The sequence below is a fragment of the Brachycentrus maculatus genome, unplaced genomic scaffold (genome assembly GCF_059751285.1).
Source record: "Brachycentrus maculatus isolate JH-2025_06_01 unplaced genomic scaffold, ASM5975128v1 h1tg000056l, whole genome shotgun sequence".
NCBI classification, from domain to species: domain Eukaryota; kingdom Metazoa; phylum Arthropoda; class Insecta; order Trichoptera; family Brachycentridae; genus Brachycentrus; species Brachycentrus maculatus.
This window is the reverse complement of record NW_028280810.1, coordinates 860,086-876,422: the sequence shown is the minus strand read 5'-3', so window position 1 is coordinate 876,422 and position 16,337 is coordinate 860,086. Positions and strand designations below refer to the sequence as shown.

Sequence of the window (16,337 nt, the reverse complement as noted above, 5' to 3'; positions counted from 1 at the left end):
ATAAGCGAGGTATTTCTGTAGCCTCCGCTCCCTCGGTGTGTCGTGACTCAGTCGGCGCCAGTGAACCGCCTTGTCGCAGTTTGTCGCACAGGGGAAATTGTAACTTTTCAGTGGAATTAAATATCGATTATTTCCACACCACGGTGTCATTTTATGTCATAATAGTATGGCTGGGAAGGAAACCTTTACCTTATCAATTTTGAATGACTTGTTCAAATACCATTTTTCATTTTCCCAAAACTTACCGGTTGAATGATCCATTCATTCAACCGGTAACCGCAGACCATTCATATAGACTTCCTTTTAATTCAATTTCATAGCATCTGTTTCTAAATTTTGTTCTATTTATTCGAAGTATTACTTTGAATTGGCTTTATTTCCATATTGTTTTTTGACATCTCATCAAAGATGAAGAAGAATATGGAAGTCTGGGCATTTACGGGGCTGACGACCGTCATAGGCTGGTTTAAGTAATCACTTTACACAACTGTAACATTCACCGATTCTACTCATTATTGACAACCACACTACGCAAATTCTTGGAAGTCCTATATATATATGAACCAATTTTGAAACATTATTCTTGAATCACTAGAACTTCACTAGACACATCCATTGGTGAGATGAAAATAATCTTTTTTGAAGCTGTGTGTAAATGCCCAGACTTCCATATTCTTCTTCATCTTTGATGAGATGTCAAAAAATAATATGAAAATAACTCCTGTAATTGGAGATAATCCAGATTTTGTGAACAAGTATTTGGACACAATCAAAATGTTGTAGCTTTATTTCAATCACGAATTGATTATTCCCTTCTTCATTATAGAAAAAACACCCTTAATTTTTTTTTAAATTAACGATTCGTAAGGGATCAAATTTATCACAAAAGGATTGTAAGGCAGATGAAGACGAAAGGACGTTTTCACACGTTCGGGAATTTCGAAGAATTTTTCATTGAATTTTGATGTCGTCCAAAATTTTAGTAGTGTGGTTGTCAACTATGGGTAGGATCATGAATGTTACGCGTGTATGTTAACCGGGCTATAACAAGTCATAAGCCCTGTAATCACCCAGATTTCCATATTCTTCTTCATCTATGTTGAGATGGCAAAAATGTTAAAATAACTCCAGAGTGGAATAAAACCGTGATTTGTTAACTAAGAATTAAACACTCAAAATATTGTATACGAATAATATATTTTTGAAATTAGATCCAAAAAATGTACCGAAAAAATACATTATCACAAATCAATTTTCATGAACATACTACGTCGATGTCGAGATGTCGTAAATGTTAAAAAAAAACTTTTAAGTGACAAAACCCAGATTTCTGAACAAGTATTTGGACACACTCGAAATGTTGTCACTAATTCTCCCGCCTATTTACGATACATTTTTGGTTTCTGCAAATCTGAAAATCTGAAAATGAGGCTGACACTTATCTAAAACTGGTCTGTCCGTTCGGCTACCGTACTGGAGGTCCCAGGTTCGATGGGTTCTAAGTGATTTTTCACTCTAATATTTATTCAATATTACCCTGGACTGGTACCTGAAGCGGAGGGTTAACCACCTTTCCTTCATGTGTTAACGATCAAAATAACTCTGAGTTTATATGATGCAGTGCCCTATGCACCATTGGGTACGGATAAGGCTGTCCAAACATAAAACACATTAAGGGACATTTTTTCTTTAGCACGTTTTTTTTTGCATTTTGGGACTAAGTAGAATCTACTTAGTCCAAAAATGCAAAAAAACGTACTACAAAAAATTCCCCTTACTGTGTTTTGAGTTTGGGCAGCCGAGTAGTAGTAGTTGTAGTAGCAAATATTAAAATGAAGATTCACCTAATCCCTATGGGTTTTCGTAAAAATGTGGCGACCCCATTATTATGGTATGTCCTACCTTGGCCAGCATGATCTGCAGCTCAGCCTCGGCGAACCGCCGGCCTAGGCAGGTGCGCCGCCCGAAGCCGAAGGGCAGCGTGACGAAGGGGTGCACGCGGTGGTCCTGCGCGCGCCGCGCGTGCGGGCACGCGGCGCGCTCCGCCGACTTGAGCCACCTCTCGGGGATGAAGCGCTCGGGGCTGGGCACGTACTCGGCGTCGTTGGACACCACGTAGTGGGGGAATATCACGTGCGTCTGGCGGGAACGGAGACAAATTGTCTTTTAATTTAACAATTTAACAAATCGTCTTTTAATTCAACAAATCAGCTTTTAATTTAACAAATCACCTTTTAAATTAACAAGTCATCTTTTAGTTTAACAAATCATTTTTTCATTTACAACATTTTGAGTTTGTCCAAATACTTGTTCACAAATCTGGATAATCTCCAATAAGGAGTTGTTTTTTTACATTTTTTTTAACCTCTCAACATAGACGAAGAAGAATATGTTGAGATGTCAAAACTAATGTAAAAAATAACTCCCGATTGGAGATAATCCAAATTTGTGAACAAGTATTTGGACACACTCAGAATGTTGTAAATAAATTAACTGGTCAAATTATAAGCTAAAATAAATTTAAATCATGTTTTCAAAATTTTATAACACCGTTGCAATATATGCACCGCATACTGTATGATTAATACCTGAAATATTAATTTCAATTATTTATACTAATTTATATCCATATCCAAAGTATATTTGATGTATTTATTGATTTTTCGTTTAATTTGTAGAACTCCATTTTAACATTCCTTTTATAATGCCCTAACAAGGCGAAACAATTGTCACAATATATTTTTTTTATGTGTTTTTGTTAATAAAATACAACTGAGTAGACTCAAAAAATCTGTTTTTGATTTAAAATTAATATATATATTTGATGTGTTAGTATAAAATATAAATCATGAATTAACAAACAAATCACTCTAGTTTACTATGTTGAAAACGGCAGGACCCTCAGTATACCACAAAGGGCTTTATGGAACGCAACCTCCCGTCAATTTCGAGAAGCAGTGCATCGTCGGAAGTGAATCGTCGAATCAATATATCCAATTATAATCTAATATTTATATATTATAATAAACTGGACTGTTCTTACTCCTTTTGGTATCCTGTATCCTCCTATGACAGCATCCGACTGTAAACATCGACCGTTTCCCAGTATGACGGGATACATTCTGGAAAACAACTTTCATTAATGTACACCCTCTCAAATATACAAATTCAGTACGCAACTGGCTACGCGAGAAGCCACACACACATGTGTTGTCCAAGCACAATTTGTTTGTAGAATAAATATTGGAATTTGTCTAATATTTTTCTTAACTCCTTACCTTTCAATATCTCTTTTCTGTTCAAAACCATGTATTCATTTCGATGAAAATTTTATTTTTTCAATACAAAACTGGTGCTGTAAGCAAAAGATTCTATTTATATTTATTATCCCGCCTTAATGGACCACCAAATGAAATTTAAAAAAAAAAACGATCACTCTGTTTCGCAAATTTTGTATTTAAATTTGAATTATATGACACTCTCCTTATCATTCATCGTTTACTTTGTGTAATACCACTTTTATTACGCTTTCGGTATTACAAAGTGTACAATGAATGATAAGGAGAGTGTTATATTACCGTACCACAAAGTTATCAATGCTTTTAATGTACAAAATATAAATTATATGTTTGTGTGAGTGGCATGCAAATATTTCATTAATTTTGAGCTTTCAGTGTCAACTTTTATCATTAAATATAAATTTTGCATTGTTACGTACGTCTATTGGGAGTAAATAATAATTTTTATTTGTTTTGACCCGAATCTTACTAATAACGGAGGAATACGTGATATTTCGGACACTCAGGTGACCTAGAATTTTGAGAATTCAACATCCTATTTTCATTTATCATAGTTAATCACCAAAAAGTAATAAATAAATTTATTTCAGGATTCTACGGGTGCATATTTTACGTTGCTTCGAAATTTTAATGAAATCACGTCCACTCTGCGTTAAACGTTTCGTCGCTTGTGCTTTTTCTTCTAGAATTCTAGAATGTATGTAGTTCTCTGTAAAAATTACCAAGACCTTTTATAATTTGAATGCACGTGGCCCGAGGACATTAAGATGCTCGTTATAATTTAACCTTTTGTAAATTTATTCGTCTTGAGCCATATCCCATAGAACGCTGACTACCATTATTGCGATAATTCTGTGGACTAATCATGACGACACGGACGCATCTTTTCAAGTATACGACGTACTAATTTATCATCATGCTATCTTTTTTACACAAGTACCTAGGGGCATCCGTCAATTTTTTTCATACAATGTTTTATTCCTCTTCGAATTGAGAAGAAAAACGCACACGAAAATTTAATTTGAAAAGTGGACAATTTTTGTGCGCAGAAGTCTTTATTTTTCTCAATTCCTCTCCTAGAGGGATGAAAAACTTAAAAAATTGTTTGGAAAAAAACTGTAAATTCTATAATATGAAATTACCTTTTTTATTTTTGAATTTATCAAAAAACTAAGAAAACTTTATTTGAAGCGAATTTTTTCACATCGCTTTCGATACATATTATTATTTTTTTATTTTTTTTTTTCGATACATTTCTGGTTTTTGTTACCTCAATGTTTCCTTTATGCACGCCTTCAGGTAGGGCATCATATCCAGGGATTTAGAAGTCAGGGGCGTTTCAGGGGTGGGCAGAAGTTCAATCAGCTCTTCCCGCAACCGGCCCTGCGCATCCTTGTTCTTGGACAGTTGGTATATCGTGGAGGCCAGGGATACTGATGTCTAAATTAAATTTATAAAAAAACGTCAAATTAAAACAACTTATTTATAGACATGTACAAGTTTGTATTTAAAATATATCAGGCGATTTATTAAGCCTCAACTGACGGTTTTGATTGCACATGAGTTTTTTTTGGAAAAATGACATAATTAAAAAAAAAACGTCATGATTGACAGACTCAAAATCTAGATCGACCGGTTATGTAATTTGTTTGGCAAAAACAAGTTTTGCAATAGACTAATGTACAAATATGTTATTATTATTATTGTTACTTTATATTATTTATTATTATATTATATTTACACAAAAAATTAAATTATACTATTTCTGTGAGTCTGAGCGGCTCATTATTAGAAATAGGTATCAAATTGTGGTAGGGTGGGTTCGAACCGAGAAACTCTGACTTAAGAGTCCGCGACACTAACCACGAGGCCACAACCCGACTTGACTACCGTAGTAGAGGTCCCGGGTTCGTTTCCCAAGGGGGGGTCAAATAAAAATAAGTAAGTTTTTCAAATAAAAATTTGTAAAAACACTGTTAAAAAAATTAGCGGCAATGGGTTTGAAAACCCGTACTCGTGCTTACTTGCGTATGTTATCAATATCACTATTACTGCAAAGTGCAATCCGAATTTGTCATAATTTACTATGTATAATAGTAGCATCAAAAACACAACGTGCTTGTAGTATATAATATATTTTAGTAATGTACGATTTTTTTCTGTTGAAATTTGGACTTTACTTCTCTCTAAAACAAAAATATACTGAGAATTCTGACAATTGTGACAATGTTACAGTCTTAAAACTGATCAGAAAAGGGTTAATATTACACTAAATTGACATCATTTATATCATAAAAAGAGCCTTATAGCGTCCCGAATGCATTAATTTATATTATAAAAATGGTATGATAACGATGTCGTTATCTTTATTATTTTTTTCGTATCAGCTATTATCGACCCCCGCGCTATGGCTGATTAAATTAACAGCCGTACGTATGTACATATTATTGGACGCATTTCGTTCACGTGCTCATATTTCTAGCACCGCTCACAATTTTGCAATGGCGTTCGTACTTTCGCATTTCACTATGCCCGTTTTATGTCTGTTATTACCCTCCACGTACTTTAGGTCCTAAATCACGTATTGTCGCATGTTTTCCGCAGTCATGGGCGCATTCTAACTCTCGGTTGGGTTATAATACTCAACGATAATATGTACGTTGGATACGAGATGTCGCGTGACAATGCTCCATACTACTCCCCTTACTAGGATCTAGGGTGCAGCATTACCCTGTTTGTATTATGATAACCTGGTAATCATACTTTATATATATACACACACACATGTATATTTATATATATATATATATATATATATATATATATATATATATATATATATATATATATATATATATATATTTATATATATATATATATATATATATATGTATATATATATATATATATATATATATAATATATATATATATATATATATATATATATATATATATATATATATATATATATATATATATATATATATATATATATATATATATATATATATATATATATATCTTTTATTTTTGATACCGGTTTCGGAATAACCATTCCATCATCAGTCTGCTTTTCACCTGAGAATGGAAATGTTATTCCAAAACTGGTAGTCATGATGTTGTGTTTTTATGTTTTTACACAGTGTGATGAATGATAAGGAAAAAGTGTTGAAAAAAACGTGCCATATAAAAAATATATATTGGAAACATGCTCGTGATTTTTTATTTATTTATTATTTGTTAAATACGAGTAGGTATATAGTAACAATTAAATATTATAATTTAATTAATTTGCAATATATTTCTACTTTAAACGTATCTTAATATTAGTTACGCTGTTTCTCTCCAATAAAGAGACTAAGCTCTTGTGATTGGAGAGGGAGTTACATTCATTGTTTATTGTTTATACAATACTTATGATTGATTTAATAGTTTTTTGTATTATTTATTTTGTATGTGTGTTTTTTATTAACATGTATAAAAGGAATTAAATTTATTATTAACATTACGTTTATATAACATATTTGTATTAGGGATTCCTAGAAACCAGATGCTTTTAGAAATAGATGCGTTATTAAGAAATATTCATGTTTTAAATACAGATGCACATCTTGAATGCAGATTTTCGCATAATTTCTCTGTAAACGAGTTCCGCGTCGAATGTGCACTAGCAAGTAACTCTAGCATTCTATTCCGCTTACGGAGCACGTCGTTAGTCGCTGGCGCTATTGTGGCTTACGGCCGCAGCGCCCAAAGGGTTAATCCATCTTCCCTGAGTCGGGCGGTCGCGTGAATAGGGCCCCGCTCCATCCGCCCCTCCCGCTCCACCCGCCCCTCCCGCTCCACCCGCCCCTCCCGCTCCACCCGCCCCTCCCGCTCCACCCGCCCACCCGCCCCTCCCGCCCACCCGCCGCACCCCGCTCCACCCGCCCCCGGGGCCAAAACGCTCGGGGAAATATGAAAACCGACCATTCAGGGGATGATAATGTGGCTATGAATAAGGAAAAACGAGCCAGCGGAAAGCAACTAATTACTCTGGTTATTTTTTCCCCTTCCTCCAATTTAATTGCAATTTCCGGTTAGTTTCAGCGAAGGTCTATCGATCACTTCCCTTATGTCTTTATTCGAGTAGGGTTAATTTAGGTTTTTAATTTAAATTTCACCACTATCTTAAAAGCCTCTTGTGACACGTGTTTAGATGCGTTCCGCGTCATTTAAAAAATCGTATGTGACACTCTCCTTATCATTCATCGTTCACTTTGTGTAATACTGCTTAAAAACACTACATAATAACTACGGGTTCCGGAATAATCGTTCCATCATCGGGTCAAATGTAGACTTCTTACCATATCTCAACCATATACAAAATACATCGTATGTGAGGTCAAATCTAAATTTTAAAGTTATGTCCTTGGGACGTTGTAAAGGAGCTGTTTCTTATTATCATTATTTATTTTTTATCAGTCGGGACACTGACAATAAGGGGTATAATACCAATTACATATTTTATAAGTACTATAACTTATTCCTGAATAAATACAGTAATTTATTTACAACATTTTGAGTGTGTCGAAATACTTCACAAAATCTGGATTATCTCCGATTACAGGAGTTATTTTCATATTTTTTTTGACATCTCATCAAAGATGAAGAAGAATATGGAAGTTCAGACTTCCATGTTCTTCTTCATCTTTGATGAGATGTCAAAAATAAAACAGTAATTTATTGTCATTTTTATTTTGAGCATAATTTTAATAATAATACACGTACGATGACAAGGTCCTTGTCGAAACCAGTTGTAAAAAAGTACCAAAAATGAATGTAGTTTAAAATAAGCTTAAGTTTTACTTTATAAAATATTTTATCTATCAAAATGCTCATTATTGAAGTACAACAAATAGTTTTTTTTTTTCAAATATAATTAATATTTTTTTAATGTAGCAAAACGTATTACTTAATATGGGTCATGCCCAGTGAATAGAACAAAATAATTACAATAAAAATAATCCAGTATAGAAATACACATTAATATTCACCAAATGTTATATGCAATGTACAAACTAAGCCTTGCAGTTTTTTTAAACATTTCATGTTGTACTTTTGTGTTTCGTGTATTTCGTTAAATAATCGTATTGCAAAATGTGAAAGCTTCCGTTTAATCGATTCCAATTTAAAATCTTGACTACATGCCGTCAGATTTTATTTGTCTATAAAATATTAATTGAATATTCCGAATAAAATGTCAAAAACACGTCAAGTGGACACGGGTATCATAAAAGTTGTGTCATTCGAAACATGTGTATTTTATGATGTAAGAACATAACAGTATAATTTATTTACAACATTTTAAGTGTGTCCAAATACTTGTTTACAAAATCTGGATTATCTCCAATTACAGGAGTTATTTTCATATGATTTTTTTTTGACATCTCATCAAAGATGAAGAAGAATATGGAAGTCTGGGCATTTACGGGGCTGACGACCGTCATAGGCTGGTTTAAGTGATCACTTTACACACCTGTAACATTCACCAATTTTACCCATTAATGACAACCACACTACTCAAATTCTTGGAAGTTCTATATATATGAACCAATTAAGAAACCTTGTTCTTGAATCACTAGAACCTCACTAGAGACATCTATTGGTGAGATGTAAAGAAGCTTTTTATTAAATGCCCAGACTTCCATATTCTTCTTCATCTTTGATGAGATGTCAACAAAAAAAATAATAGTATAATTTATAGTTTTATTTAGTGGTAGCATTCGAAATCTGCTACGACTGTTTTTTTTTAATCGTGTAATTGGAATTATAAAAACAGGGTCGGGTTTGTGTACTGTTAGTGAAACTGAACTGAAATGTGCATCCAAAGGCGGGGGGGAAATGCATTCGTGATTAGTTGACCCTTTTAACAGGATTACGCTGAGGAATTCATTCACCTCGTTTGTTTATACAGTTTGTGCTCCTCGTTAATTCTAAATATGTACATTTGTTTACATACGATTGCATTGGAAATGGGATTTCAATTCGAACCATAAATTTTACATTCAGATATATTTTTTTAAACTCTACTATATTTAATTTAAATTTCAATACACTAAATACCTGTATGTATTAGGGCCACACTAACATATCACCAAAATTCGGGGTATTTTTATGCAAAATTACTGATAAAAATGTAAATAGCCCTTGAGGTGTTATTTATGTTCATATCATTAATATTAATGATATGAAAATAATTCCTGTAATTGGAAATAATCCAGATTTTGTGAACAAGTATTTGGACACACTCAAAATGTTGTTATTTATGTTGTTATTTTTCTTAAAATCGGCGTTATATTAAATATCCAATAAATATGGTAAATGCGTGTGTGAATTATAAATCATTATTTTACTGAGAATCTTGTTTTTTATTATTAAATTTACTGATAATATTTCTTGTTCTGATGGTATTTTCAAAGGAATATTCGAAACATGCATTTATTTCCCTCTCCAAGAACAGGAGCTCAGTCTCTTTTTTGGAGAGGCTCAGCGCAACTAAAATTTTAAGATTGTATTGCGTAGAAATGTATAGAAATTGTATTTAATTGTAAAAAATAACTGTATTATATAATATTTTCCTTAGTAAATACCACTATTCTTCAGATAATGATTTACTTAGTAATTACCTTGTATAGTGGTATTTATTGAGTAAAACAATAATTAAAATGGATAGATATTACCACAAAGTGACTGCCGAATCAATTAATGAAATTATATTAGATAATAATAAATTTAAAAAAATATAAATAGATTCTTTCCATTCCGCGTATTTTTTTCTATATCAACTTTTGGGATAGAAAAATCTGATTCAAAATATACAAGTATGCTTTTAGTTTAAAATAGACCTTTCAGCGATACGAAGTCTTAATTATGTTTACTGTATTTTCTCCTCAATTAAGAACAGTTTCTACTAGCAAAGTTAAAGATGAATTCATAGTCAGCGTACCGTATCTATCCCGACCAGAAATAGGTCCAGAGCCAGCACCGCCGCCATTTTGGGGTCTCCGTGCTGCCGGAGGATGCTCTCCACGAGGGAGTCCGCCCTCTGCTTCTCTGCGCCCCTCTCCTTCTGGCGCTCCACGGCTTCCGTTATGTGGCGCATGCACAACCTGTTAACGTGAACGGGAATCCAATTAAAATGTTGAATTTTACGCAGTTTCACCGTCTCTGCAGACGACGGACCCTAATTGATTCGCAATTAAGATAAATTGTACAGACCGTGAACAGTATAGCACACACAGCAAGATAACCACACATAATTTATAGTGTAGTATTTTGTCCGCCTCCGTGGTGTAATGGTCAGCATGTTTTGCTACCGTGCTGTAGGTCCCGGGTTCGATTCCCAGGGGGGGGTGAAAATAAATATTAGTGTAATATTTATTTAATATTACCCTGGACTGGTTCCTGAAGCGCAAGAGTGATCACCTTGCCTTCATGTAAGTAATGATCAAGATAACACTGCGTTAATTCGATGCAGTGCCCTATGCACCATTGTGTGCGGATAAGGGTTATAAGTAAGTAAAGTAATTAATATTTTATTTTTATTTCACATGTTAATTTTTTTGGTCCATAAAGATATATTCTCATACTTAAATGTCTGCTTAAAATGCACATTTAAATTAAATAAATAAAAATTTCAACATTTTGAGTGTGTCCAAATATAATATATTTGAACCCTTATCCGCACCCCAATGGTGCATAGGGCACTGCATAATATAAACGCAGTGTTATCTTGATCGTAAACACACGAAGGAAAGGTGATCAGCCCTCCACTTAATAATATATACTTCTTCACAAATCTGGGTTTTTTTCTCTTTACAGGAGTTATTTTTTTACATTTTTTTATAACATAGATGAAAAATAATATGGATATCTGGGTATTTACAGGGCTCACGACCTGTCATAGGCTGATTAAGTGATCACTTTACACGTGTGTACAAGTGATTTCTTAACCAGCCTATGATATGTCATAGGCGCTGTAAGTACCTAGACTCTCATATATTTCTTCATCTATGTTGAGTTGTCAAAAAAGGTATAAAAAATATTTATTGATCAGATGTATATTTAAAAATCCCGTAAGATCTTATTTTATAGATTTTTCTTACCCATATCAGCACCCAATGGTGCATAGGGCACTGAATTAAATTCATGCAGTTTTAAGTTGGTCGCTAATTATATAAAGGTAAGGTAATCAGTCTTACGCTTCAGTTACCAGTCCCGGGTATTATTAACTGATCAATTAATAAGTGAAAAAACACTTTTATTTATTTTTACCCTCCTGGAAATCGAACCAAGATCCTCCACAGTATGCCAAACGCGGTAATTACTACACTATAGATGTTGATGAAAACGCTATTTAAATTAGTGGCAGAAAATATAACTGTCAAAACAGTGCTAAATTCTATAAGTTTTTTTAAAGATTTATTTCATATACTGAAGGTATTCTCTTACTCTTTGAATTCGTCCAGCGCTCCAATATACTTCTTGTAGGCCTTCGTCTTATACACCCTCCATATGGGCAACTTCAGTTCAACTTCCGCAACGTTCCAGAAGAATGTGTTCACGGCGCTGATGATGCGCTGCGCCTCGGAGTTGGCCGGGAGATTGCGCTCCAAGCACCCCAATCTGGTATCCAGAGCCACTCGGCCGATGGCTGAAAGCGAACGCGAAAGATCAGAGACAATCCGGCGCCTTGTAATCCGGTTTCGAAGCGAACGGCTTCCTACTCAAGACTACGCAACTAACTAGTCACTACGAAGAAGCTGTTGGCCTCGAAACCGGTCGACATCATTATTAAGTTATAATATTATATATTATTTTGAGTATTATATTTTTGAGAATTATTTCTCAAAATAATATATCGATATGATCCACAAAGTTAATTCTTTCAATATTTAAAACATTCAACAACAAAAAAATAAATATAGTGATTTTATAACTGGGAATAATTGAAAATATAAAGAAAAGTTTTTTAAGGTGGTATGGATATGTGGAGCGAATGGATAGCGAGAGAATAACTAAGAAAGTGTATTTGGCTAATGTAAACGAGAGAACAGAACGAGAACGGCCGAAAAAGCCTTCCTACGACCAGATCAATCAGAACCTAAAATCTGGTGGTGTCAAAAGTCTGTATGACTTGATGTATGGATGCAATGGAAGCTAGGAGTATGTCAGGACAGAAGAGTGTGACGTTTCATCCTCTCTGCCTACCCCTGCAGCGGAACGGCGTGATTGTAGTAGTAGTAGCGATTTTATAACACTTATTTCGTTTTCAACGTTATCTAAACGCTACATTATAACATAAAAATGAATGTACATTTGAAAAAATTATTTGACATAAAGCCCTTGGATTAGAGCTGTTGTCACCGACCCGGTAAAGATTTTCATTCGGCCTTCCAAAAATTTCCGATTTGTCCATATAAATAATTGAATAATTGGAAGGTCTTTATTTATTTAAATTATTTTAACTTTTAATCAGCTGTAAATATAAATTATATTATATATATTCTTACGTTACAATAAATAGTTCACTATTATAAAGATGCAACATATAAATTAATATACTATCTGAATTCTAATCGAAATACAAATTTATACGAGTATTTCGACGGCCCCTACGTAAAGTACTCTATCTGCAAATCTGTTACTTTACAGGAGAGAGCTTAGAAGATTTTTCCTACGTATTCTTTTAAAATTAACTGACGGTTTTATCTGGAATCCTAAACTATTATCATACATTCAAAAACACGATAAAATAATCTATTAAATCGTTTTAAAACTTTATGCTTTGTCAAAATTAAGTAGTAAAATTCGATATAGATAGCATATTATACGCCTGAAAACTAGGCGTATTTTATTTAGCATATTTTTTGTTTGTTATATTTTTAGATAACGGTCAGTTGATAACGTACACCAACTATCTCAAAATTGATAAAAATGTAGTTAGAGCACTTTACGTAGGGCACGTCGATTTCATCCGCCCCTCCCCAGGTTGAAAAAAAAATAATCCGACCCTTTTCTATATAAAGTTGGTGACCACAAAATTAAAGAACAAAAAATACACATTATTTTTCGTAACTATCAAGTTATTATGTTACCATGATTCTGAAATATAGTAGAAAGAAATGGACTCCTGAATCGGTGTGTTTTTGTAACCCTTTATTAATGTACGTCCACGTTTCTAAATTAGGGTAAATAATTGGCAATAACTTACATTCTAGTGCCCATTTATATATTTCATACAGAAATTGATCAGGGAGCTCGCAATTTTCGTCCAAGGATTCTTCTATTCTAGAAAGGAAACCATTTTATTATGTACGCTTTGCTTTATTATTTTATTTGGTTTCTAACGGATTCGATTGTATAAAATGTGATTATTATATGCAATAAAAGCAATATTTTTAATTTAAGTTTTACTTGGTAAATATCACTACTTTTTAAAATATATTGTGACACGTTTCGATGCATTCCGCATCATTTTCAATCTCCGTTTGATGCGGAATGAATCGAAACACGTGTCACAACAGATTTTAAGAAATAGTGGTATTTACCATGTTAAAATGAATAGATATTACCACAAAGTGACTGCCGAAGCAATTAATGTAATAAATATAATAGTCGAGAGAGAAAATTATTATTCTTTCTCAACTTATAAATGTATAGTACTCGTATGAAATTTTTTGTAATAATGAAAATTTTAATGAATTATAATATCTTTGTGTATATTTTGAAAAATTGTTTGCATTTATTTAAGGTGATGAAAGATATTCGTTTTCTTTGTACCCTTTCAAGAATACTTACGAGCATTTTTTAATATTGTGTAAGGGGTAATTTTCTTGGTAAATCATTAAAATTGAAAGCAGTGAATGGTATGTACCTTTCGATGAAGTCATCAGCTATCTCGTTTAGTGGACCAACGAAGCTTTTTGCAGTTGATGGTTGCAACAGTACTTGTTGAACTTTGGCTCTGAAGTTGTCCCATGGCACTCCATGACTATAATTTTCCAATTCGTTATAATTCGTTATAATTATTAATAATAATATTTTTATTTATATATTAGGCAAAATATAATAATACATATCGTAGTCGTACAGGAGAAAGTGACCAACTAAAAAAACCTAAAATGTTCAGGAGGGCCATTTAAGTCACTTTTGCTTGGCAAGAAAATAAACACCAATGCAGTTAGTCATTTTTAACAAGTCAATATCTTATACTTCCAAGTTTAAAATACTTTGGGATTTTTGCAGGGCAATATTAAGCTAGTAGTAATATATCAAATTTGTGTAAAAAAATGCACTTGGTCACTTTCTCCTGAATGACTACGATATTATAAAATGATTTTAGAATAACAAAATGCAACACCAAGCAATGCCAACAAAATCATAAATACTTGGCAATCAAATATTTTAGTACCCTTCCTACGAATAAAAAAAATAGACGATATTTTTACACTACAAAAAAATGTCTCTTATTTTTGAGAAATTGAAGAAAAAAAAACACGTAAAGAAAAACAGTATATGTAGTATATCCTCAATTATATACAATTAATAAATATTCAGTATAAGTCGTCCAAGCAAAACAGCTGTCTTTATTTTTAGAGAGACACAGCATTACTATGATAAGATTTTTCATAAGTAGAAATGTCTAGTTTATAGATCAACATGTTATAATTTTTTTAATAATATTAAAGCAATAAAAATCAATATGTCATTTAAAATTGAAAGTGTCGCGTGATAAGTTACTAGAAATTTCGTTAAATTCCATTAAGTAATTTTATATCTCACGCCGGGTCAAGTAGTGTGAGGGTGGACCTTGGAGCCACTTTTCTGACAATTTAATTTCACCCCCTCACTTCTCCGTTGACGCTTCTCGTCCGTCATCAATCACTCGTGATAATCTGTCGATCAGGCCCCGTTCAGACTAAAGATCCGCTCACCAGAAGGTCCGCGATAGCATCTTCAAAATTGACTTATAATAAAATCTATAACGGCGTTTATTGATTTTGAACTTAATACCCCTTGTAACACCGAGTGTGTATTGTAATAAATTTTGTTTACGTGACGATGCAGCTCATCATTCAAACTAATCGATTTTTAGTACACTGTTCACCGTTTTAGCGGTGTAAAGAAAGTCATATAAGAATGAAAGAAAGTCGATATTATAAATACAATGCTTCAAATAATGTTTAAAACTACTCACAGTAACACCGAACCGATTTTCAACGGAGAAATTTATTATTATAAGATACTAGGACATAATTAAATACACGTGGAATCAAAAAACACAACTATGTTTGGAGTAAGGTCCTTGCATTATATTGCCTATAATCAAATTAACAAGCTGCCTGACATATAAAATAGAACCCAGTCAGGGATTCAAAATGAATGAACTGAATAAATACCTTATGGAAAGATATTTTAGTTTTCTTATATTTTCTCATTTGTGTCCCTTAAACATGCTTCTTACTTGATGTTTTTTATATTCCTATTTACTGTTACTTTTGTTGCTTTATATTTGACATTTTGCCCTTTGTTTTCTCATTTGTTTTTCAGTCTTGTTAACCTTAATCTTATGTCCCAAAATGAGAAATAGAAATTACTCATCGGGAATATTATATATGTGACTTATGTACCGTAGAACGGGGCTACTTGAACTTTGATGTGTTACTTGAGCCCAGTACAAAAAATATTTAAATCTGTATTTGATCTACAATAATGAACGTATCGTGACATAAGTTTCACCTGTCAGGGAAACAATGAATCATGTCGATACGTTCATTATTGTAGACCAAATACAGATCTATTTTTTTATACTGGGCTCAAGTAACACATCAAAGCTCAAGTAGCCCCGTTCTACGGTACGTAATATGTTGAAATAAATAAATAAGACAAATAAATGAGCTATGTGACGGATCTTGATTGGTGTATATAAACTAAATATGCTACATAAATAAATTAATAAAAAAAATGTGGGCAAGAGTAAGGCGAGTGTATA

The 16,337-nt window shown here is 33.0% G+C and overlaps 2 protein-coding genes across 3 annotated transcripts in view; one reads left to right on the top strand and one right to left on the bottom strand.

The window, feature by feature from the left end:
- Positions 1–16,337, top strand: part of Galphao (G protein alpha o subunit) — a 188,922-nt gene that overhangs the window by 111,513 nt on the left and 61,072 nt on the right. The window lies entirely within an intron of this gene.
- Positions 1–16,337, bottom strand: part of Cyp49a1 (Cytochrome P450 49a1) — a 77,366-nt gene that overhangs the window by 1,731 nt on the left and 59,298 nt on the right. The window contains exons 4-10 of the mRNA XM_088278329.1: positions 14,220–14,336; positions 13,557–13,633; positions 11,795–11,996; positions 10,290–10,452; positions 4,570–4,739; positions 3,044–3,122; positions 1,903–2,139 (exon numbers count right to left, since the gene is read on the bottom strand). Coding sequence (XP_088134455.1) covers positions 1,903–2,139; positions 3,044–3,122; positions 4,570–4,739; positions 10,290–10,452; positions 11,795–11,996; positions 13,557–13,633; positions 14,220–14,336 — 1,045 coding nt within the window. The remainder of the gene's footprint in view (positions 1–1,902; positions 2,140–3,043; positions 3,123–4,569; positions 4,740–10,289; positions 10,453–11,794; positions 11,997–13,556; positions 13,634–14,219; positions 14,337–16,337) is intronic.